This window comes from Amblyomma americanum, chromosome 5 (assembly GCF_052857255.1).
Source record: "Amblyomma americanum isolate KBUSLIRL-KWMA chromosome 5, ASM5285725v1, whole genome shotgun sequence".
NCBI lineage: Eukaryota > Metazoa > Arthropoda > Arachnida > Ixodida > Ixodidae > Amblyomma > Amblyomma americanum.
Window position 1 is genome coordinate 61,127,513 of NC_135501.1, and position 26,313 is coordinate 61,153,825.

The 26,313-nt window shown below is 47.1% G+C and overlaps 1 protein-coding gene across 4 annotated transcripts in view; it reads right to left on the minus strand.

Annotated features, from left to right (window-relative positions):
• Nucleotides 1–26,313, minus strand: part of LOC144134734 (neprilysin-1-like) — a 147,814-nt gene that overhangs the window by 66,039 nt on the left and 55,462 nt on the right. For all 4 annotated transcript variants that reach the window (XM_077667576.1, XM_077667578.1, XM_077667577.1 and 1 more), the window contains 2 exons: nucleotides 5,991–6,139; nucleotides 4,347–4,385 (listed from right to left, as the gene is read on the minus strand). In XM_077667576.1, coding sequence (XP_077523702.1) covers nucleotides 4,347–4,385; nucleotides 5,991–6,081 — 130 coding nt within the window. In that variant the 5' untranslated portion in view covers nucleotides 6,082–6,139. The remainder of the gene's footprint in view (nucleotides 1–4,346; nucleotides 4,386–5,990; nucleotides 6,140–26,313) is intronic.

Consider the following 26,313-nt stretch of genomic DNA (forward strand, 5'->3'; position numbering starts at 1 on the left):
GTTTACAATAAGCCAATGCTATGGTTGCCGTATTCAGATAAACATAAGTTACGCAGTCGCATTGCAGATTTAGCTATGCAACCATGACATTATTTATTTTTATATATTAACACTGTCAACCCACGTTTGAGGGCTTTTACAGGGAGTGGAAATGAAAAATACAAGAATAAACATCACACATTTCCAAAACGTACGTAATAACAGTGACAAATATCTTAGACAATTCTCACCATTGTCCTCTGCCCGGTATATAAAAGAAATCAGCGACATTTAGATGCATGATCATTCACACCGGCCTCATTATAAACAGGCTTTTTAATGACATTCATAAATGCTGCAAGAGTTGAAGACTTACACCATTTATGAATGAATGAATGAAAGCAAGCAAAATTTGTTGCACAGTTCTATACATAAAAAAAGAAGAGAAACGGAAGACGCTATTTGGGGTTATGTTGGTCGGACCGCTTTTTTGATGATTAAGGCGGGACTTCAATATACCTGGAGGCTGCAAATATACGTTCTTAATAATCTTAATTTCACCATTATTATTTTGTACGATGATTTTATTCTCTTCTTTTTGCATATCGTTTCAAGTAACTGTAGAGCGCATGAGTTTAAAATGTCAGTTACTGACCCTTTTCATCTATGATTTGAACAAATAAATTTCACCGCAAGTCGTTGAAACTTCTTTTTCTGGCTGAACGAATTTTCGGGCCCATTCAACTGTTGCAGATTCTAGAAAAGCCATTATGAGAGATTTGTGTGATTATAGTTTGACACCTTTCGTTCCCTCCCCATCTTTGCTCTTCGGAAATAATTTTTTGTGTGCTCCCACCCACGCATTTTCAGCATGATTGCGCCAACTTAGATCGTGAAAAGTTGACAGCCTGATATACTTCAATGTACCAACGTTAACCAAATTCTGACCTTCAATATTGTACAGAACATAAATTACCTTCTTTTTATTGGTTATATAGGCATAAGTGTCCTTTCTGAAGTCAATTTTCATTTCTCATTTATCGTACCACAGTGCAAAAGCGTAAAGGTTTTGATTAACCTTATTCTGGTATTTACAGAAGTTACAGGCGCATAAATGTGGTGATCACCTGCATAACAGCTTTATCTTCACAGAAGCTCCAACAGCAGCTACTAAATTTTTAATGCAAACCAGAAACAGCGCTAGTTTCAGCACAGAACACTGTGGCACACCGGAATTTGTTTCCAAAAATCCAGGCTCGCAACTGTAAACACGTACCGCTCATTTGCGATTTGAAAAAAAAACAACTCTTTAATCCATTTCAAAACATCTTCTTTAAATCCAGCCTTTTTCGTCTCAGCAGTTTTTTACGATGACCTTGACAAAGGCTTTCGCAAAATCCACGCAAAACCACTCTGCCTACGGTCACCTATAACTTTCGAAAGGTCACGTATATCCTCGGTTAGTTGTCACGGTAGAAAGGCCTATAGTGGGACCTGATAGTGGCATTCAGAAAGCAGTCCGGTTGTTAATATGATTCTCAATGACATGAGCAATGTCTTGCAGTAGACTGAAGTCAGCGACACAGACCGATGCTTATTCATGAATGTTTGTCACTTTTAAAAAGAAGTATATTGATGGCAGAGGCGGTAAGCGATGAGCTAACAGTCATTTTTTCAGTAAATATTTCAGGAATACTTCTAAAAACCAGTAAAAGTTTGGTTAAAAGATATATCCTTTGTGGCGAAAGGATCGTTTTTATTCCATGACGTAATGCGCGTTCGCTGTTTGAGTTAGCTTTTTTTAGGCAATCTTTTCAACTGGCATTTCGTGTGAGCAATACCCCTGGTATCCCATCCGTTACGCTGCTTCTTTTTCTTTTGTCTAGTCGGAACATACTGATCAGCACAAGTTGGATAAAAATTTTAAGACGCTGCCATATTACTTCAGCAAATTCGTTTTCGGAGGCTATTTTAAAATCACCGAAAATAAGTTTTTAAATAATCCAGGATGGACGTATTGTCAGCCATTCTGAACTCTTTAATTTCAACTCAAGGACATGTTTTACAGGAAAATTTCCGCAAATGAGCACATCTAGAAAAATAATTTTAGCATCAGATATGCCATCTGTGATCTTTACTTCAAATATCGGGTATTTTATTTGAAAAGGACACCTACTCTAGCAATGACTGTGATTTAGATGTTATCCGAGGAGGCTGCAAGTTAAAACGATCTGCCTTAAATTGTGAAAGAATGTGAGATCCACTAATTTTTCAGCGCTTGAACTTTCTGAATGCCTAGCAGAACTCAATCCCCAGTCAATATGAGGCAACTGGAAATCATGTCATTATCAGGCGGGCCTTTCAAGTTGCATGACCGCACAGGAACGCATTTACCTTATCAAGAAAGGCAGGTAAAGAATTTGACGGCCTGTAAATCACTCCTAAGGGGTACGCAGCACCAGGAAACATAATTTCACACCATAGCGACTTTGGCGTTTTGCTCGCAGTAATCGATACCGAAAGAGAGAACTTCACAATAACGGCCACGTCACCACCACGGAAGTTTTAAGCCCACCTAAGCATTGCGTAGCCAGGAGGAACGATGCAATCAGAAAAAAACAGCTCTGTTGATGCTCATGTAGTTTATGCAGACGACATGCCGGTTCTCTGGAATTTCAGTTCTGCGTCCTTCTTAAGAATGATGCGAGCAATCAGCAGGAGAATTTTGGACCATGAATTTTGACTTTTCGAAGGTAATCTTTCCTGGTGATCACATGTTCCTGCTGACTTCTTACGGTTGCCACGAGCGCCCTCACGCTCGTTCCGCAAGAGCAAACGCTATAACTGGTCTTGTAGCTTACAGCTACAGCTGTCAAAAGGCGATACAACGGTCGCACTTGAAAGTGCTCAGAGTAGACAGTATATTCATACCACAACCGTCATAATGTACACGGTCGTCCCCTCTTGGCGTGAACCCAGGAGTGCGCGGCCGTGATTTCGCGGCGTGCCATGCGTCGCGCGATGGCAAAGAAGAGTGACCCATTTCTGCAGTAACTTCCGCTTTCTGTTATAGAACAGTGTCAACGTACATCATTCTCGAGAATGAACCGACACTGTTGTTATTTTCGGTTTTACATTTTAATATATAGATGAGGTGTGTAAATCCAATGAGAGAAAAAAGGCCAGAAGGAGGAGGGGGGAGAGATACGATCCGCTCAGAAAATTTCGGGGTGTGTTCTGACACCAAAACACCTGCCCTGGCTACGCCGCTGAGCTGCATGGTCTATCCCTTAAATGTTTTCTGATTTGCACCATATGTCAAGTTCGAACACTCGCTTTGCACACTCGCAACCGTCTTTTTCTTTTCTTAATTTTCATGATTTAGCATTTCCTACCGTACTGAATTTCTGCTCCAGAGAAGCCGTGCCACGGCCATCGCTGAGTTTGAGGTGTTGGCGAATAGAGAACTCTGGAAGCGGTGTATGAAGCGAAACAGAGGGAAATAAAAAAATAATGGCACCGTATACAACTCGAATCAGTTCATTACTATACAGGCTGTAAAATACTGCGACATTGACAAACACGAAAATGTCACTGAGCCACTCACTGAATTAGTTCTTTCACAATTTACGTAAGACTGAAAACTATGTAACAAGTAATAAGTTCCCAAGTGTGGTCAAGCGAACACAAAATTTGGAGAAATTCCGGTCGTGTCTTCGATGAAATGCGCAATAGCTTCAATATTAGAGCCCTCCTGTCGTTATGAATGGGGTCTTTGTTACAAAAAATTGCGCGAACTTTAGTGAGTTGCCTTCAACATTCCGTTCAATTTCCGACTGATTCTCAGTGATGGCGCAATATTTAATCAAAAATTTTTAGCTACGTTTGTGTGATTGTTTTTTTCGCACGCCGTCGCGTCTTGTTTTCCCACTTTTTTTTCAGGGAGATATTTGTCACCTAACTGGCACGGCACTGGCTAGGCACGAAGAGCACTGTCCGAACATGGAACAGGCGATGTAATAACATCAGCGCATAGACAGCGGAAAAAATCCACTTTTTCTCTATATTCATTCTATAGGACAAAATTGGTAAAGTAAATTCAAGCGGTTTCCCGTTTTTAACGCAGCGTATAACCGCCGTTATTTAAACTGCAGACGAAAATCCTTGGGAGAGACGCTAAGCAATGCTATGTCATCTAAAAACCGACACTTGACCAACGCGAGTATTACACCCAACACTCCAAAGTACGACCGCAGCCATTTTCCCCAATTGAGCAATGTTGCTTACGCGGAACCAGAGATGTTCACCAGATTATTTTCGTATTGTTCTGTGATACCTTTTTTCATGACGCATAAAAAATATCTTACCTCGTTCTCTGCAGACCTTCGTGTTGCAAACGGTTGCTCCTGAAAAGCCAAGAAGATAATAGCATACTTTAACTGCATGTTTTGCGACTGAAGCTGATGTAAAAAACTACTTGGACATAACATTGACGCTCGGAACTAACTGCTACATACGGAAGATCGGCAGATTTCTTAACTTTTTATATAGAGAAATATTGGAGGCCAACTAGGGCCGCCACCCGGAATTGACGTTTTCGTTTTTGTCTAGAGGCAATCAAAATTTGTGTATAGACAAGAAATTATGATAGTTGATTAAATCCCTCGTTTTTTTGCAGGTATTTTCATTATGATTAAAACTGTAGCCCAAGGACTTGGACGCCATGAAGCACAGACATGAAATCTTTGTCAGGCTTATTATCTTTTTTATTTGCTTAGTTTTTAGCGCCGCCATTGAAGCCTTAATAAAATCGATAGATTCACAAATGATTATTTCTCTTCGGCTGGATTCTTGTTTATTGAGCCAGAGTAAACACTGCTCATTAGACGAGCATGGAATGAATGAAAATCAATCAGAATGGATGAAAATAAATCTACTGCATCCTGTAACAGCGGCCGGTAATATACAAGCTCCCAGTCGTTCCGCCGTCCTTATGTCGCTGCTGCATTGCTTAAGAGCAGCTGCCTTCATGTGAACGTCTTGATCGGCGCACTGCTTCAGCTGCTTGCAAGCTTTTTGTAACCGTGATACAACTTGGACGGCGAGAGCAACGCTTTCGAAGAGTCGCTGTTGGTTGAGCTAGTTGCTACTTTATCGTACGAAGGGAGCGGTTTTATTCAGTCGTTAGCACCTTCGAAGGTGCTGTCGCAAGTCTTACATGTGCTAGAAGAACTCCGCCCGTGAGCGCCGGAGCATATCTGGAGGGAAATTATTAGGACATCCAAAACTGTCGAAAGAGGTGCATAGTGTTAGAGCGTCTGGTCGCAGTAGTTATTGAAGAGAATTGCTCTGTTATAAAACTGAACATCGAACCAATGTACGACCGCGTTATCTGGTGACGTTCATTCCGCCTCAGTTTGTTTTTACCTATTTTCTAAAAGAAAAATGATAGGTGTATTGTTAAGAGACAGGAACAGAGCAGAATGGCTCAGGGATTCAATATGGGTTAATGAGATTCTAGTAGAAATACAGAGGAAGAAATGGGTCGTTTATTGTAAGAGACTGAATTCTAAAGGAAGGAAGGCGTAGCAGGGGGCGACAGAAAGGTATGCAGGCGAATGAGATTAAGAATTTTGCTGGAATAGGGCTGCCATAGCTGGCGCAGGAAAGGGTAATTGGAGAGATAAGGTGGAGGCCTTCGTTCTACAGTGGACGTAGCCAGGCTGATGATGATGGGGACGACAGTATTCAAAGATTTCTTGAAGCAAATTAAGGTAGTCCTTCCTGGTTTTAGTGATATAGCAGAGCCACTGCGTTAGGCCAAGGTTTGATCAGCTTCTTACGGTTTTCAATTAATGTTATCGTTTCTGCTTTAATGCTGATAAACGCAAATGCTACTTAACTATATTTTTAAGGAGTAATAAGGTTATCGTGACTTCCGGACGCCTACCTCTCTCTGTTGCACTTTCTGTAGAGGAGCTATCTATCCAATGCTCGCGAGGCATTCATACCTGACATCAAAGTTGAGCCCGAAGAGTTCCCCAGCAGAGCCGCTTGCGAAACGCCCACGAGCAGAGTGGTAGCAAACAACAGCATACTCATCTTAGAAGGCCACCCGTCTCAGCTCAGGACTTCTGGCAAGTTGTCCTCGCCACGTGGCCTGCAGAAGTGTCGAAGTCCATGCAGTTTCAATAATATAGGGGCCATTTTAAGAAGTTTGCTGCAAGACTGCCCTTAAAAAGTCTTGCAGGTTTTTCAATCTGTTTTGAAGCCTGGAAATCTTTGCACGGACAACCGCGGCAAATCAGCTGCTCCTGATTGCTTAGGAATCCCACCGACTGTTGCTTGCCAATGGCAACAGAGAGATGGCGTTTGCAAATATATTGCGAAATGGCAAAACATTCTGCAGTGCACTCATTCAACACGTCTTCGACTGAATGCAGCACAATACGCGGCGTAGCTCACACACTGTGAGCTTTTTTTGTTCAGGCTATCCTTCTTGTTCTATTTTTTATTCCCCTCCTTTATAATCGTTTTAATGCAGAAGCATAAGAACCCGTATGTCTCAAAATTTGCCCGTGCGTCACTTCGTCTAAACGTAACTTCCGACGTGGCAAGTTGGAGAGAGGAAAATCTCTCTGTTTTCAGAGGAGAGGGGGAGGGAAGTGAAGACGAAGAGAGACTATGCGGCGACGGTTGGCGGAGTGGAAAGATTACATAGAGGTACAGCATGTCGCATTGTGATTGCTGGAGTGCACCGGGAACGTGGAGCGTGGATACAGCGTGTAACTCGGTGATTGTTATAAGGGAGCAATTACTCATTGCCTTCCTCCCAAGCGCAGCCTTACGGCTACAAAGCAAAGCTATACACCTTTCTCAGAAACTTCGTAGTTGAAGAAAAATTTGTCCTTGTCCGGGGTCCGAACCCGGGACCGCCTCGTCACCGAAGCAGTCGCTCTACCAACTGAGCTAACTGGGACGGTAAGCTTATGGTAGGGCGAGAGCGAATTGATCAATAACTCGAAGTGGGAACAGTGTTAGGCAAATATTTTGTAGGGGAATCCCCCAAAGTGGGGAATCCAACTTGGGGGATTCCCCTAAAAAAAATTGAACAACTCGGTGATTGACGGACTGGATCACGCCACCCACTCGCACGATTCGAACGCCTCAGTTTAGCGCACGCACAGTCCGGGAGAGAACACCAGCGATAAGAGAACTGTGCCCGTCAAACGCGTTCATTACCCTCATCATCGTGTACCCTCCTGAGCAGGCTCACTGCAAGATAAAAGGTCAGTTTCATTTATATCCAATTAACCCTGTCCCGTGCCAGCTGCTGCCACTTGATCTCGCAAACTTCCTAATCTCATTCGCCCACCTAATTTTCTGCCGCCCCTGCTATGCTTGTCTTCTCTGGAACCCAGTCTGTTACTCTTAGAGATCATCTGGAATCTTGCCTTCGTATTTCTCAGCCCAGCCCACATCTACTTTATTTCGACTAGAATGTCGTTAAGTTGGTAACAACTTTATTAAAAAAGTCCTGCAGAACTTTCGCCGACGGGGCCTTAGGTCTCCCACGTGGGGAAGTCGAGGTGTTGCTCGCCGTCACCTGGCGGGCCTTCTGGTCGGCCCAGAGTTGGTCACCGAGGCTGGGGCTGCGCAAGGCAGCGGCGCACCGCGGCGGGAGGGTTACGGAGTTAGCACCGTCAGGGTCCTTGCTACAGTCCCAGAGCATGTGGGGTAAAGTTGCTATAGCAGTGTGGCAGACCTTGCATATATTTGTCGGGTATGTTCCGGTGTACAGTCTGTGGTATTGTGTAGGGTTGGAGTACATGAGCGTCTGCAGTTGTCTGAGGGCCACCGCGTGGGCCCTGTCCAGCTTGTCGTTGGGCGGAGGGAAGGTTCGGCGGGCCAGGCAGAGGGCCTTTGTAATTTCGTTGTATGTGGTCAAACTGTCTTTGGTGCTGTCCCATGGACGACGGTCGCCGGTGCGATTCGCGAGCTCGCGCGCCTTGGCGTGTGTCGTCTCGTTACAGTTGCGATATGTATCCGATACTTCTCCCATGTACGCCTGGAACCACTGGATTCTGGTTTGAAAAGCTTCCTCCCACTGGAATTTTCGATTGCTCACGATTCGGGCCGCTGTCTGTGAGATCCATCTTTTGGCAAAATTTTTGACCGTTTGTCGCGAGTCGCAGAGAAATGTGGTGCTCGTCGGATCCGTGAGGGCGAGGGCCACCGCCGCTTCCTGCTCTTCTGCGCGCTCGCACGCTACACTTGCCGTTATGCGCGTTTCGCCACTCGAATCGACGACCACAACCGCGAATCGCGAGCGTTCTGCGTATTCCGCGGCGTCAACGAACCTTGTCCCTGTTTCATCTCCGTGGCTGTGTAGGAGAGCTCTGGCCTTGGCCACTCTTCTTCCCCGGTTGTGTTCTGGGTGGACGTTCCGTGGAGTCGGGTCGACTGTTAGAGTTTGTCTGATCGCGTCTGGAACAGCGACTTTCTGGCATTGTTGTGCATGGTAACAGATGCCGACACTTTCCATGATCTGGCGTCCTGCTCTCATGCCCGCTAATCTTTCTAGTTGTGAAGTGCGCTGCGCCTCGGCGATTTCGCTAAGCGTGTTGTGAATCCCGAGCTGGAGCAAGCGTTGCGGGCTGGTGAATTTGGGTAGACCCAGTACTATCTTGTGCACCCTGCGGATGAAGACGTTGATCTTGGCTTCTTCTCCCTTGTACCAGATGTGGAATGCCACGACGTGCGCAATATGGCTCGTGGCGAAAGAGTGTTTGAGTCGTGTGAGACTCGCCTTCCTCATTCCGTTTCTTCTGCTAGTGATCCTCTTGAGGATTCGCATGGCGTTAGCAATTTTGTGCTTTAATTTATTGATCATTTCGCCTTAACCCTCGTTCATTTTCCTGACCCGCTCTTCTCGCCTCCTGCCTTTTAACGGTACACCTATCATTTACCTTTCCATAGCTGGCTGCCTACCCTGAATTTAATTTGAACCTTTTTGTTATTCCTGTGACCTTGGACCCAGATTGTTGTACAGGGAAGCTGTGCGCACATTTTTTGTTATCCTAAGAAGTTTCGACCTGTTGCTGTCAAGCCCAGGTCTGCAGATTTGTATCCTGGGGATGATGGACCTGGATTGTTTCCCACGTAAGCGAAGTGCAAAGTTTTGTTATCTTGATGAAGGTGGACGTGGACTGATGTGAAGCGAGCGTGGCTGATGTGCGTGTCTGCTGCGTGCACGTTTTATTTATTCTGATGAGCTTGTTCCAAGATCGCTGTCGAGGCCCAGTCTTGCCTAATTATGCTTTAATCGTGACTGAGGACCTCAACTGGATTCCACGTCTGCAGGTATAGATGTTTATATGACTGGGAGCTTATACTTGGCTACTTGCCAGGTAACCTCTTTGCACATTTCTCATGCTGTTGAGCTTAGAGCAGGACAGTCTAGGCCAACTCTGTGCATATTTTGTGCATATTTCATTTGCAATGGTTGTGCAGGTCCCCTTTGCGCACACTATTATGCTGGAAAATTTTGACTTAGATTAGGCCGGTGCGCTTTTCGCATATTTTATTGTCTTGGTAAGCTTGGTCCTATAGTTTTGTGCAGATAACTGTTATTTTAGTCAGCGTGCACCTGAACACTCGAGCTCAGCTCTCAGCCCATTTTTGTCATCATGGTGAGCTTGGATCTGTCCATCGATGTCCCATGTTTATTATCCCAGTGAGCGAAAACCTAGTTTATTTGTGTTTTCACACTAAAAACCTATAACTGCATACAAGTCAAGGGTGAAGGACGGGAACACGAGGGTGTCGAAACGAAAATTTTCCGGTGCGCGCTAGGGCACGCCTTATGGGTTCAGCTTCGGGTTCAGCTGGAAGGAATCTGTTCGCACCAGATCGTATTTGTTCAGACGGGTTCTCGACGAAAAATTTCTGAACGTAGATTGGTGTTGGTCAACCTTGTTAGGCAGTTTACTTTTCTCCGTGACAAGTCTTTACAAAATAAACGATGCAAAATTTATTTAATGCTAGGTGTCTTCACTTTAGCCACTTTAATTTTCTGTTCTCCGACAAAACGATAGCAAAGTATGGCAATAGCCGCACGACTAAACCCACTCAAACTTAATATAAATCGGCTACATATACGCTGCAATTATTCTGATGAGACACTGCATATCGCAAAAAACTGATGCACTTTACATCTATAAAACAGTGCAGCGTCGGCATTGTCGCAGACTCCATGATGCGAGTAATAGGTGTGCCCTCAAACTCGCGTCAGTCGCGAATTTCTCCTAAGTAGATTTCTTGCACGGGAGCCGTCACGACCACCGTATGCACCCTTTATGCTACCGGACATTAAGAGAAGGGAAGTTGTCCTGTATTGGCAGCTGTATACCTTTCCGTCGGACCTAACCCGCCTTGCCACTCAACACCCCCCCCTCCCTAGGCACATCTCCAACATGCATCTTTTGGGCAGCCCCCTCCTCTCCCCTCCCGCCGAGTCTTTGCCTTTACAACATGGCATGAGAATATGCGATACTCCCAAACCGCGCATGTTCACCAAACAAGAGCCTCCTCATAACCCTCATCGTCATCAGCCCGGCTACGCTCACTGCAGGACAAAGCCCTCTCCCGTATCTCTCTACTAACACTCCTGTGTAAGCTGCGCCCACTCTATCCCGGCAAACTTCTTTATCTAAACCACACATGTACGCTATCCTTCCACTGGAATCCAGTCTGTTACCCTTAAACCCCATCAGTTATCTTGCCTTCGCATTATATGCGCTGCCCCAACCCATTCATTTATGTTGACTTTGACTAGGGTGGCATTAATTCATGTTTGATCCCTAGCCCACTCTGGACTTTTTCTGCCTCTTAACGTTACACTTATCGTTCTTCTTTCGATAGCTCGCTGCGCATTCCTTCAGTGGAACTCTTATCGTTAGCCTCCGTGTTTCTGCCCATAGGTGAGTACCGGTAAGATAAAGGTGTTATATACGTTTCTCTTGAAGGACATTTTTACACTGTCAATCTTGGTCTCGTAGAACCTGGCGAATGCGATCCACCTTGTTCTAATTTTTCTAGTTATTTCACTCATGATTTGGTTCTGTGGTTACTACCTGCCCTAATTAGACATATTCTCTTACAAATTCTACCACATCATTCCCAGTTGTAAACTGCGGTTCCCTTCGGAAAGTGCCGAACGTTACTTTGGGTTTCTACATGTTAATTTTCAGATCCACAGTACTGTTCTGCCTGTAAAGCTTATTTATTATGTTTTGCAGTTCATCTTCTATGTCATTTAGCAAGGCAACGTCCTCAGGGGATTGGAGATTACATGGGTGTTCTGTCTTAACTCTTTTCCCTTAACTGTTATCCCATTACTCTCATCAGCTTATTGTGCATTGCCTATAACACACTTAGGTAATCGTTAAAAGAGTCAGGACAACCAGAGCCTTCAATCACCCAAATTATCCGGCAGGCTTTCGTAAAGGATACTCCACATTAGGCCATATTCACACTATCAATTACGTGATAGACAAATACACGGAGTGTAACCAACCCCTATATACAGCCTCCATTGATTATGAGGACGCATTTGACTCAGTCGAAACTTCAGCAGTCATGCAGGCATAATAATAAGGGTGTAGAAGAGCCTCATGTAAAATACTGGGAGATATCTATGGCGGGTGCGCGGCTGCCGTAGTCCTCCGTGAAGTCAGCAATAAAATTCCAATAATAAAGGGTGCCAGGCAAGGAGACATGATCTCGCCATTTGCTATAAACCTCCTGTTTATAGGCGGTATTCAGAGGCTTGGATTGTAGAGTTGCGGAAACACTGGTTCTCCCTAAAAACCAAAAGCTTTCTACACCTCTTTTCCTTAAATAACCTGAGTGACATCTCTTTTCTTAATTTATCTGTTATATCTTATTGAGTCTTGATAGGGGAGATAAATACGTTTCCCTCCATTTCACCGCGGCTGACACAGTTCAAAGCTGCCCGGACCCCACCCCGTGATCGTGTACTCTACCGAGCGCACACCGACCACGGCGGACATTGCTCTGAAGGAACAAAAGAACGACAGACTGGCTACCGCCAACAGGTATTTATTGCTACAACAATCACGCCAGCTAGCAACAAAATACGCTAAGGAATTGAGGTCGTCTGACTAACAGGCAGTGTTACGAGCGAATGTTCGCAAACGCTAGGGCAAGGGATACTCTCAATCCGCATGGGACGAGATACGGGAACAGGTCTCCCCGCCACTTTTTCGCCCCGCTGGCGAAGAGAGGAGCCGCGAGCGGCACACTTGCTCGTGCCGACGGTCCAAGGCGAAGAGAGTTATGCTGTGGGCTGTGTCCCGCGCTCGCCGAGCAAGCAGTCTGTCTGTGGCACCCTCACTTCTTAATTACGGTAACTAACAAGGGAATGCGCCCCTCCCTTGAGGCGATGCTGTTGCTGCAGGGTTCATCGCGGGAAAGCCCACGAAAGAGACTGCAGTGCAGTTCCCCACAATCTTGAGCAGCTATAGCTTGATCTCATAAGAAACTCAGCTAATCGTCCCTTCTCGATCGCTAGTTCAACGTGAATTTAGGATTTTGGCCAAAGCTGATGACATCGCCCTCTTTTTTCTGATGATATAATATGACTACAAAAATCGGTCTGGGATGGGTCGAAAGCACGGAGACAAATCTGGAGGATCACCCTTGCGACGATGAGCTGAATAACTCTTGCAAGTGCTGTATTGGGCGAGGAAGAACGTACTTGCGCTACGTATAGTTTTTGTTCTATTTCGGAAAAAAAGGAAAATCGCTTAAAAGGAAAATCGCTGAGATAACTGAAAAAGCAGAGCAATATGCAATACAACTGGCAAGGCAGGGCTGGCAGCAGTTCAGTAATTCGTTGAGTGGCACGCTAGGCACGGCTAGGACGTGGCAGATTCTCAGAGCCCTCATGGACCCAACCCAAAGCAAAACCGAAGGCAGCAAGTCGCTACAGAGACTGGTACATCAATATGATGGAACCGAGGAACAGCTGCTAGAAGAAGTTAGGATAAAATGCTACGGGAATGATCAGATAGAAAGCTACAAGGAAGAGTATAAAGGCGAAGAGAATCTATACATGGACAGGCCTATCACCAAGGAAGAGGTAACCGAGTTGGTAAGAGCGGCCTCAAAGAACACGGCAACGGGAGCAGACAAAATCAGCAACTCACTAATCAGGAATCTCAGCGACAACGCCAGAGACCAGCTAGTGGTGTACCTCAATAAGCTTTGGCAATCCGACACGGTTCCGGCAGAGTGGAAGCACGCAATGGTGGTTATTATACCAAAGCCAGGCAAAAAGCTATCGATCGAAAACCTCAGACCCATTTCCTTAACATCATGTCTAGGTAAGCTCTACGAGAGGATAATCACCAAAAGGATTCAAACACATCTGGAAGGAGGAAGGTTATACCCGGATAGCATGTACGGTCTTAGAGCGAACCTGTCCACCCAAGACATCCTAATACAGCTTAAGGACGAGGTTCTAGCCACGATGCCAAAAGCAGGGGAAAACGTGGTCATGGCCCTCGATATAAAGGGGGTCTTCGACAACGTCAGCCACAACGCCATCATAGAGGGAATCAATAACACCAACTGCGGAAGAAGAGTCCATAATTATGTCAGGGCCTTCTTAGGCGATAGAACTGCGACAGTCTGGCTTGGAGACCTTAGAAGCGACCCTTTCGGCACACCATGCAAGAGAGCTCCCCAGGGATCGGTCATCTCACCGATATTATTCAACGTTGTGATGATCGGGCTTGCGCGGCAACTCGAGAGGATACCAGGGATAAAACACGCGATGTATGCTGACGATGTCACGGTATGGGTCACCGAGGGCTCTCTGGGGGAGAAGGAGGACAGACTACAGGAAGCAGCTGCGTGCGTGGAGAAGTACACCAGAGAAAGAGGCCTCAGATGCTCAACCGAGAAATCGGAGCTGCTGAGAGTCGGAAGACATCCCACTAAAGCGGAGCTGGAAGTCTACCTGGAAGGGCAGATGATCCCAGAGAAAGACATGATAAGGGTGCTAGGTATATGGCTGCAAAGAAGCAGGAAATGCAGCCACACCATCAGCCTAATAAGTAAAGCAGCAGAGCAGGTAGGAAGAATGATCAGCAGAGTCTCGCATAGGCGGTACGGCATGAAAGAGGAAGACACGCTCAGACTCGTGAGCAGCCTGATAGTCAGCCGAGTCACCTATTCGCTGTCCTACCAGATACCAACCAAAGCCGACATGAAACAGATAGATGTAATATTAAGGAAGGCATATAAGACCGCCCTGCATCTACCTAGGAACACACCGAACGAGAAACTACTCCAGCTAGGGATTAGTAACACCTTCCAAGAGCTGAGGGAGGCCCAAATCAGGGCACAGTATACGAGACTCCGAGGCACGCCAACAGGCCGGGAACTGCTGAAAAGAATATGGGTGGAAACACAAGAGCGCCTTGACAGGTACAGGGACGTCCCGGATGGAATTAGAAAAGCCATTCGGGTCGCACCCGTGCCTAGGAACATGGATCCGAACCTGCACGAAGGAAGACGGAAAGCAAGAGCCGAGTATATCGAGCGTGGCTTAGCCAATCTAGAAAACACGGTCTTCACGGACGCGGCGCTGTACCTGATGGATAGGAAGCGCATGGCCGCGGCTGTAGTAGTCGACCACCAGGGAGAACTGATCACCTGTGCAGCGGCAGAGGCTGCGGACGCAACAGAAGCCGAGGAGGTTGCCATAGCTCTAGCGGTCGCTTGCGGCTCCCAGGGAAACAAATCTCTTAACATACTTACGGACTCGAAAGAGGCATGTAGAAACTACACTAGGGGAAGGATAGGTGCCACAGCCATGAACATACTCAGAAAAGCGCGTGTCTCAGACACAAAACACATACACAGCCTGGTTTGGATACCCGGACATGCAGGTATTAAGGGAAATGAAAGAGCGGACGGCCATGCTCGAGCGATGAGTTTCCGAGCGGGATTACCGGACGACTTTTGCACCCGAGCCTGTGACGGGGGGTATGCAGAGCACCTGGCCCTATACAGGGGCTTAAGGTATAAATATCCTCCGCCACACAAGGCACTAACAAAGGAAGAGGCTACCGGGTGGCGCAGACTGCAGACGGGTATTTTTCCAAATTTACACTTACTAAACAAGATGTTTCCGACACAATACAGAGCCACATGCCCGTGGTGCGGGGCGGTACCAACGCTGTACCACATCACATGGGAGTGTGAGCGAAACATAAAATTCCACCAACACAAACACACAAGTGCGGAGCAATGGGAGAGCCGGCTCGTCAGCAGCGAGCTCACGGTCCAAAGGACCATGGTGCAGCACGCTTACGAGGTAGCGCGGCTCAGCGGAGCCCTGGAATGAGGGCCCGACCTTGCGAAGACGGGATCCGGGATCGCCTGATATGAAGACGACGCGGATCCTGCTGCCACCGAACTACGCAAATGTTCAATAAAAGTTTTCTCTCACTCACTCCTTTTCGGAGGGCTATCGTAGGAAGCATGCCCTTCAACAGAATTTTTTTCTTTTATAGAGTGGAGGATCTGTGGCGCACTTTTTGCACACTGACTTTTTTCGGGCTTGTTATTTTTCAAAGCAAAAAGCTCCTCTTTAGAGGCAGCTGTAGTTAATAAGCGAGTCAGTGCTCATCTTTCTTTTCTGGACATGGTCGTGAAGTAATTTTCTGCTCATGCATTCAGTTTTCAAAATATTTGCCTTTCCTAAGAATACCTGTAGGGCCTCTCCAGAAGGCAGATCACGTAGGTTCCGTGCGGTCATTACTTCTTCTACCGATATATCTAGAGCCTTACGTACCCTTCCTTAATACCATTCTATGAACACAACTTCAGCGGGTGTAGATTCAGTCAGCATAAAAACCTCTTTCACACATAAAACATAAACCTTACGCGTTAGGACGTGCCCTCACGCCAAGGTGACGTTTGTGCAGTAGTCAGCGAATTGCTACCACGACTATGCAGCAACTAAATCTTTTTCTTGTGTCTGATAATTCAGCAGACCACACATGGCAAAATTATTTTTAAAAGTGATGAAACTACATTCTTAACTACTCTCACGAGAAGTGCAAAAATTTAAACTAATTACATTATCAACTACGACTCACTAAAAGTAGTGATAGTAAATTATAATTACTTTCAGGAAATATTTGGTATTAAATTTAAAATATTCCCGTAATTTTCACACATATAAAAGAAGACAGTGGATGGAGCTCCTACAATCATTTAAGATTTCTGAGTGTATGCATCTTAGGAGCAGCTGAGTTTCAAATTGCGTGTCGATATGTTTGCTCTATTTTTTAAATTGGGTGCCCTTCGGCATGCTGAATAGCCGTTACACTGATGCATTTTGGGGTAACTGTGATGTGCATGACAGAAATGTTTTTCAGCCTTCGTTACAAATAAAACATGTCTGTGTTCATGTGAGGCATCAGAAGCATGTGGCTTTCCATTTTCAATTCTATGCGCACATCACTACTCGGCCAGGCGTGAAATTTCACTGGCTTGCTGGCCCAAGCTTTTCGCACGTTGCTCCTGTTTTTAAGGCGCCAACCAGTAATTATCATATTTGCTGCTTAATTACTGCCTAAACGTAAATAGACTACTAAATAAACAGAAAAATTAGTCATTAGATTACAAATCACACATGAGAGTAAATAAATTAGTGTAATTGCATTATGGTAGCTTAATTACTGCTATCTGCAGAAGAATAATTAAAAAGACTGAGATTACGCCTTACACTATAGGATTTTTGCTTGTCATGAAATACTCCGGATTTCCGTAAAAACTTTACCTCTCAGTACTGCTCCTTAGCCTGAGGAAAAGCCACACGATGAATTTTGCATATATGCACACCTTTGTGCATATATGCACAAACTCACCCACAACATGAAGCAAGTGGCAAACACACAAAGTCGCCCACAACATGAAGAAAGCGGAAAACAGGCGTTGTGGTATTTTCAGCGCCACGAAAAGCTCGTCGGGTTATGCCTGAGGATCAGCGGCGAAACTGGTCAGCGAAATGGATGCAATACAAAACATGCCTAAATTTTTATGAAATATGCCACGGGCGGGGTGCACGAAATCCTGCTCAAGAGTGGACGCGTGTATGTTGGCCAGACAGACCGGCCGCTGCGTGAATGAACGCGCAAGGGGAGCAAGCTTGGTGAATTAGGGCTTGCCCGCTCATTGCATTTCATGTACAGGGTGTGAGCCACGGCTCAAGAATATTCAGATTCTGGGCAGGAGCAGAGAAAAAGTAGGTCGCGGAGATTGTCAAAGAGTTTTATTGACTCGAAAAGAGTATCTACTGGGAGGTATGACTGGGCCGACTCTTAAGGGGCAGCCTTCACAAACGCTAGGTGTGATACTTATTACGCGCCCACAGTGACATCGGCCGCTGCTCGGGCGCGCTCAGTCAGGGACTTCTGGTTGTGTAGGTCAGAACAGCCGAGCAGGCTCGCCTCCCAGTCCTTCCTGGTGTGGTTGGGGTGATGGGGGATAGCAGGCTTTGAGGGGCAAGCCCACACCATATGGCGGATATCAGAAGACTTCTCCGCACAGTGCGGACAGCTGTCCGAGAAAGAAGGGTCGAAGTGTTTGAGAGCTGCTGGGCACAACAAATTATTAGTATACAAGAGGAGCAGAAGCCGCTTATCCGCCTTTGAGAGGCCTTTACACTGGCGGCGAATGCCCGGTGTGAGAGCGCGCAGGCTGCGGCGTCAGCTGCCTCATTTCCTTCAAGGCCCATGTGACCAGGAGCCCAAAAGATGTTCCGGTGAGCGGGGTCCCCGGCATAGACGCTGTTTTGGAGAGGGCGGTAGGCTACGTACCGTACCCAGCCCTGCTCGTGATTCCGGCCGGCCTCTCGCCAGTTGGAAATAATTGTTTTAAAAGTGGGATGAAATGCAGCCAATGCAATGACGACCTTTCCCGCATGTGTTATGTTACGGGCTCGGAAAGTAAGGCCGCTCACTGTTTTGAGTTAGTGGACGACTGCGGCCATGTACCGTCCCCAATGGTGGAGGCCAAAGCCATTCACATAGAACACGCCGGGTTTAAATCCATGGTGGCAGTCCAGGGCTTCCGCTCGCACCAGGCGCCAGCCATTATGGTCTTCAAGGGTCATGTTCGCGGGAAGAGGGCGCGAGTGTAGCGCGCATCTCCAATGGGATGGAATATATACGCGCTCTTCCATTAGAGAAGTGATATAGATGTGTAGTCGGATAAGGAGGTGGCGACCCGACGATGTCTTCGAGAAAAGTTTTTGTTGATTTGTCAAGTGGACTTCCCGGAGCTTTCGTAACGTGTTCATCATGCACGGCCCCAGCAGGCGCTGGTTAGTGGTATTGATGGGGATGTCCGGGGCCGCTTAATAATTTTGCGGAGAATGACCTTGAGTGCATCCTCGTCTTGCTTCCGCAAGTGGAGATAGGGAGTCGAATATAAAACTCGAGTGGTTACAAATGCATGAGGCAGCCGCAAGGCGCCCTTGCATCATAACCACCCGCGCTTGTTAGAAACCGGGCGAACCATGTTGCCCACCTGGTCCCCCACCTTATTAAGTTTGGCCCGTGTCGTTTCTGAACGTCTATGTTGAAGTATAAAGAGCCCCAGTACCCGGACTTCGATATGTTCAGGGATCGGAGCTGTCTCAAGAGAAAATGGAATTCTGGCTGCGCACTTTGGTGAGGGGGGTGGGGGGAGCAATGGAAGCAGCAGCGGCAAGCATAACGATCCACTATGGTCGTCGTCTCTTGCAGGTTGGCCTCAGTGTCTCCAAAAGAGCTCTGCGTAGCTAACAGGGCGATGCCATCGGCGTACAGCACATCCTGTACACCGACGACAGCGCCCAGCTGGGCTGGTAGGTGCATCAGCCAGACTGAATAAGAGGAGAGAGAATACCATGCCTTGATGTGTACTCCTGGTGGCTAAATGAAAAGGACCATAGTCCTTAAACTGGATTCGAATGCAGGATTGGCTGTCGGTCGAGAATTCTCGAATGTAATGAAATGCGTTTGTGCCGCAGCTAGTTTGAGAGATACTGGTAAGAATGATGTCGTGAGTAACGTTGTCGAATGTTCCCTTCAAATCCAAGGCGAGTACGACCTTGTCATTGGGGGGGGGGGGGGCGGAGCGTGAGGTGGTGGCATTTGACGGCGCCGAGGACGGCCCAATTCAGTTGTAGTAGGACATGTTCTGCAGATCTGTCCAGGCGAAACCCGAACATAGTGTCTGCGAAGAGGTGTTGCGATTCCATGAAGTCGGACAACCTTTCGAATATCTTCGTCTCCATGAGTTAATGTAATCTAATAAAGATAAGTCATGCAGGTTGGCTAAAAATTTGGCGAATTTTGCCCCTACCCGGAGCAGTGCTCTGTTTAATTTTGGCCAGGGTCGTGGAGCAGGAACGGTTGATCCAGTTCAACGTTCTCAGAGCCTGCATAAGAAAACGCCGGCCCGCAGAGTTCCCGGGCAGAGCACAAGTACTGGTCCCGAAGCTTGTGCGCCAAGTGAGTTGCGTTACCCTGAAAGCTGTGTATTCCTTTTTGGGGGTGTTTTTGAGTTTCCGTGCGCGCATGCGTTGGGTCAGTTAAGGTGCAAAAGAGTCGCCACGTTTTCCGGCTAGACATCGGCCGCGCGGCCGTATTGGATTGTGCTACAAAGTTGGTGTCGGCATAGTTGGGCCGCATACTCAGGCGGCTTGCAGGTGTAGCGGCTTACAGCTCTGCCATCGGTGGAGTAAGCGAAGCAGCCACTGGACATGCCTACAGGCAATCCAGTCTCTGACTCTCCTACTTTCAGCGTTGAGTTAAATAAAAAGGCGGCAGCCGGGACGTTCAATCCGATTAAGTTAGAGAAACTGACCCCACAGGACAATAGTTCGAAGTTTCGAAGGATGCTCAAAACGTATAGATTGAGTTCCCGCAGTAAAAAGATAAGTTCAGATTCTTCTTTAGCGCACCTTTAAGATGGGCTTCGAGGTAGGCAAGAGAATATTCGGGTGCTGGCGCCGCCACCGTCTCGCTATCCATAGCCACCTCGATGGGGTGCTATGAGGAACGGGAGTTGTTTTAGCCTCTAAGGCTTCAACGTTGGCGAGTAGCATCTGGTTTTGAACCGGGAGGGAATCTACAAGGTTTTGCAGTTCAGCGTGAGCCGCCGAGTGAGGGGAAGGAGAGAGGGAGGAGCCAACGCTACCTGAACCACTCACTTGTTCGCCATTTTTGACGGCCTTGGCCTAGGCACCGGCCGCGCTATTCTTTTCTTGTTAGCGGGCTTGCTTTTTCTTGCCACCGTGTGAGGATGGTGGTGGCACTTGTCTGTCCTTGTGATGGGAAAGAGGACTGCAGGTTCACATTATCTCAGCGTAAAAGGTCGAAGAAATAAACCCAGGCGTCATGTGGAAAAAAAGGAAACTCTATTGTGAGAAACTAAGAGTAAAGGAGATAAAAACACATAAACGGGAAAGCTGACAGAGAACACTCACGACAGACAAAGGAAAGGTAGAAGGACAAAGAGGAAGCGTTCACTCAACGTTCGGTGGAACGTTCATCGTCCTGAGTGTGCTCTGTGAAGGTGGTGCGTCGGGCAAGGAGGTGTGGCGGGACATTGGCGCAATCAAGCCCTCAGGTCGACGCTCTGGTGGACGACAGGGTCAGGTAGTCCGGGCACGCCGTGGTGAAGAGAAAGGCAGCCCCCAGGTCTGGTAATCCGAGGATGCCGTGGTGGATAGAAAGGCGGCCCCCAGGACTGGTAATCCGGGGATGCCGTGGTGGATAAAAAGGCGGCCCCCAGGTCTGGTAGTCCGGGAAGCAGCGGAGAAGACCAAGCGGCCCGTTGTCTGAAGCTGCCGCACAAGAAGGGAACCGCGGTGATAGGTCTGGTGGGCCTGGCCCTCGACGACGGCTGTCCAGGTCTGGTAGCCCGGACGTCTGCGGCTAAGGCCCAAGTCTGGAAATTCGGAGAGCCAGCAGATCTTCACCACGTCCGGCGCCGACCGCGTTCCAACCGTTCTCTCTTCCACGCGCTCTTCGCCACGTCTCTCTTTTTTTTCTTCCCCTTGAGCGTCGTCGCCCGCCGCAGTGTGGCGCTAGCTTCTGAGAGTCCTGAATGTCATTCCCGCCAGGAAACAACTGTCGCTTTGAGCCAATGACGTCACCGTGATGTGGTGAATCATTGCCGCTGGCGCCGTCGGAGTGATGTGGCTGCCTGCCCGTCGCGCTGGATTTCCCGCCCTTTGGGGCGCCTGGCTTGTTTAGGCGATATTTTGCAGGGCAACCTCGCGACCTCGGGGCATGGCCACTATCACAAACTGCACACTTTGGTACACACTCGTGAGGGGCCCGCACCCTTTCCTATATAGATGCCTGCTGTCCACACAGGCCACACCTATGTTGGGTTGGCGCAAGAGTCTGCCAAATGGCCGACAGTTCCACTCAAGCTACAAGCCGCAACAGTGCGCAAATATGGCTGCACTGAGAAGATCTCGGAGTTCTAATTCACGAAACTAGGCTTCACTGTGCCCGCAAAGATGAGCCGGGCCATGTAGAGTTGCCGAACTTCCGGATGTCAAGTGCAGTGCCGTTCTTCCAGTGCACGCGACGTTGAAGTGACAGAAGAATTTTGGTTGGCCACCGTAATGATTCCACACCAGGCGTCCTCTCATGTCGTTTGAGATGGCCGCCGGCAGGCAATCGCCTTTGGCGGATTTGGTTGAGAAGCATCTTAGCAGACGGTCTGTGGCGTGCGCGTTTCGAATGATAGCGAGGGTCAAATTGTACACAACTCCGTCAACGAGGCTCAAGGAGGCGGCCATTGGCGCTTCACTTCACTTTATTACCTTAAAGGCCCCCTGGATTCGGGTGTTGCATAAGGGGTGGGTTACATGTATAAATCAGATTGAATAAACAAAGAAAACAGGTAAGGTATATAAATTATTCGCTGCTAAATTTAGTCGCTAAACAATTCAGTTCACTTCGCCCGAGGAAAGCGCTGAACGTGGCGCTGAGCTCGACATATCGAAAGGCGTCCCGGATGGCTAATGGTTTCCAGGGCTTGATGATGATGACAGAGCCGTCCTGGTGGAACTTGGACAAAGACTCGGGCCTCTACTTGGTATCGATGCTGCGGCCCTTAGGGACGGATTCCATCGCGGTGCGCCAGGTGGGGTTTGGCGGGTAGCAGCAGCTGGCGGGTGGTTGACGTGGCGCTAGCCGCCATCTTGGCCTTTCGTCGGGAGCGACGCTTAACAAGATCGAGAAGATTCTCATTGCAGATCGGGTCCGCGGGTGCCTATTTCTGCTCCACAGTAACGAGAACGGCCGACCAAGGCATGGCGTACGAGTCACAACCGCGTTCAAGCAGCGTTTCCGTTATCTTGACGAAGGAAGCGGCCTCTGCGCAGCCGAGCGCCGGGCGCAACTTAGCGTCGGCGCTACAAGGCGTGAAGGAAAATCCGATGTAAAATTCAGAAACCTGGATCAACCTAAATGAAATTTGTGTCCTCGGATGCCGGTCTACTAGCCAAATCTAAAGGGAGCAAAACTGATGTGGTCTGATCACTTGATTCGTACCTCCTGTAAAAAAATTACGGAGCCGATGCGCCACACGTCTGGGAGACGCGAGACGTAGTAGCCGAGAGACAAGGTAGCGCGGAGCTTTTAGAAGCGTACATAATCAAGAGAAAAGGCAATAACTGTACCAGTGATACTTCTATAATTCTCTATATTGCTTTTCCGAAAATAACTTCCTGCGTGCATTTTGCTTACCTATGCTCACGATTAATTTGCCATCCTTTTTTCATTTTCCCCCTTTTGTAATCACATGTGTACACAGCGTATATAAGCCTCAGTGCTGTTAATAAAAATCAGCCGATAGTTTGCGCTCTTTCCGTTATCCTGTGTTCTTACTGCGTTTTTTATGTGTGCGCCACTCGTCTTTAAGAGCTTTAATAATAATGAAGATTTTAGTGATGTATTGAAGTATCGACGGTACAGCATCGATCACCTGTATCTCAAGTCAGTTTTGGTTCTTTATCTTGTACAGGCACTAAAAATACAACCTTTGAGGATATCGGGTAATGGTATCGAAGATACTTTTTTTTTCAAATGTCGTGCCCAGTCAATGAGCCGGTTTCAATGAGCCGCCCGACAGAGAATTGAGCATTCAGCACTTGAAGTACAGCATGACGAAACCGCCGGCCAGCAATTGGCGTGTTTTTTTTTTATAAGCAGATCCATTTCAATGCATCAATATAACACGCAATCATTTCATCGCAGTTACGTTTCATTGCGGTAGCATCCGTCTGGGCGTAATCATCATCGCTAGCCGGCGAGCGCATGCATTTCCGCTTTCTGAAATCGATCGCAGTTTAATTTTTTATCTAAATATCTACACCGCCACATGCTCGCCTTTTCTTGCTTATTTCCGTCGCGTGCAACAAAGATTATTGCGATACAAAAAAAAAAGAAAAGGCTGCAGCAATTTATACATCCTCTTTTTTTAAACAATAGTAGTTATATCTATGGTTTGTGTCCAAGCTACCCGGGGGGCGGGGCGCTACCATATGGAAGCTGAAGCGGAGGTCTCTATAAAAAACGTAGACCAGCTGCGGTTTACCAACGTGCGCTGACATTGCACAGCGCAAATGCGTTATTTCATTTCGGCACGTTCAGCAGCAGCCGAGCTGCTGAAGGCGCCAAGCTCGAGCATCCCAGCTCATGAGCCACTAAACCCTTTTTTGATTGTTATGGCGCCACTCAGCCATCGTGAGCGGTTTTATTTAGTACCTGCTGCCTGAGACACCGAATGCCTCCGGAAGTAAATGTTGCACAACTTGTTTCGGTTGTTGCGTTTATGTTTCACATAATATGGTACATAACACAAACAAAGGGAAGCTATTATTACTTTCTCACTCAAAGATTTATAAGTTAGAGCTGCGCTAACACATTTAGTAAAACCGAACTAAAACAACTAAAACGCAATATTTCACATCAATCTGTCGTACATTGGTTTAGAATTGCCGAGTGTAGACGCGCGCTTATAAAGTTCAAATTATCAGTGCCGTAAAGTTAGAACAGACGAACACGATAACAGTCAAAATAAATGAACCTCCCTCTAGTTATAGCGAAATATAAAAATTGTGTTGTATATAGTACAGAGCAACACCGCTAGGGGAACAAATGCAAAATCGGCAGCATCCATCGGTAAACTCGAAGCATGTGTAGCGATCTGCTTTCTGTGTTTGAAGGACCAGATGCCACGCAAATAAATGCCAAACTGGTGGTGGTGTTCGGTTACAATGCCCCAGCCTATGACACTGTCACGAATTGGTGCAGACGAATTACGTGCAGTCAGGCAAGCCACGACGACGAAGAACGGAGTGACCGACCGTGGCTAGATGTTGAGAAGTACGAAAAGCTGAGCAAGTTGATTACTATTATCCATGATAAAGCAGCGCGAAAAAAACGCGAGGACGGAACAAACATGACGACACGAGCGCTTACTTTCAACTGGTGATTTATTACGCACGTGTGTACATATACGATTCCAGCCAAACACTAAACAGAACAAAAAAAAATATTCAGGAAACACTGCGTCATCACTGAATGGCTTAAATCTACCTTGCTGCAAATGCATGCTCCAAACAGGTGATTTCGTGGTTAGCCAATGACAATTAGGGCTTGCTAATGCATGCTGCACCCCCCTTGTCAATGTGATATGCCTCTACTGAACCACAGATGGCCACGCAAGTGGAGGCTCCGGTGCTCGTTGACATGCGAACTGTTGAAGAAATAGTGAAACAGGTTAACGTGAGTGTAGGCTCAGTGCGCAACATCCTGTAGAACAACCTGATCATGACAAAGGGTGCCGCGCGTTGGGTTCCGCTGTTGCTGACTCAACTGTAAAAAGACCTGCGGAAAGAAGCTGCTGCCAAAATGTTAAACAATGGGACAGCGATGCTGGTGACTTTTTCGACCGCCTCATCACCATGGATTAATGTTGTGTGCACTATTATGATTCACAAACCAAAATTCAAAGGAAACAATGGATGCATACAAACTCACCAGCGCCAAAGAAAAAAGGCCAAGGCTGGGTCGTCTACAGGCAAGTTCATGCTGAGCGTGTTCTTGGCCTGCCGTGGAACTCTTCTCACAGATTATGCCCGCAAAGAGCAAAATTATTACAGGGAATCACTATTGCGAGGTTATCACCAATTTGAGAGAAGCGCGGAATAAAGCTAACGAAGGCGTCCGTCTGTTCCATGACCACGCACCGGCTCACTCAGCACAGAAGGCGACGACGCATGAAGCCTCCTTAGACTGCGAAATTTTGCCCCAAATAACCCATATATTCACACGACCTCGCTGCACCTGACTTCTTCCTCTTCCTTCATATGAAGAGCACACTGCGTGGAAAACATTTTCGGGACGACGAGGAAGTTACTGTTCGAGTGTAAGTAACTCTTCCTGACTTCTGGAAACCAGGAGTTCTACTGCGATGGTCTGCGGCGCCTCGTTCGTCCTTGGCAGAAGTGCGTGGCCATGAGAGGAGATTATGTAGAAGATTGTTAAACTTCCGCCCAAGTTTCATTTTTTTATCTTGACTTGTTCTTGACAATAATACGAATTTTAGAACTGCCCATTACAGAAGTGCCATTACATTTCTTCATAGACAGCAGACTTCAGTTTTGTTGTCGGAAAGACTGCATGGGAGCCATTTTAACTCTGTCTAGAGCGGAGAGCACACGGTTAGTTACGCACTAGCGCACCTCCTTCTGTCTGACAATAAACCCAAGCAGCACACGAAATCGGCCCAATATTGGAAAAGGATGGTCCAATCCTGGTCCTTCGTAGGGACGGCCTTTGCCAATACGGTTCCAATGTTGTGCCAATTACCTGTGGTGCTGGAGAAGAAAAAAGTATGTCGGGTCGCAAAAATAGTAGAGCTGAACCGAGTCCAGAACCGGTTGGGAGCGGTTCCTTTGAATCTTCCCAGTTCGGGTTCTTTTTCAAGATGAAAAAATATGGATTCGGATTGGTTTCGCTACCAGGCAAAAATACAGGTTCGGGTCTGGTTCCGGGTTCAGACCCGGTTCCGGTTCCACAATTTAGAGAAAACACTACATTACTGCAAAAATACGATGCAATATATTTTAGAGAGCTATTGGTGCCCTAAATTTATTTAGAACTGTTGGAAGACTGTGTTTAATAGCCTGCCTTTTGCAGTCAGTAGGAATGAATG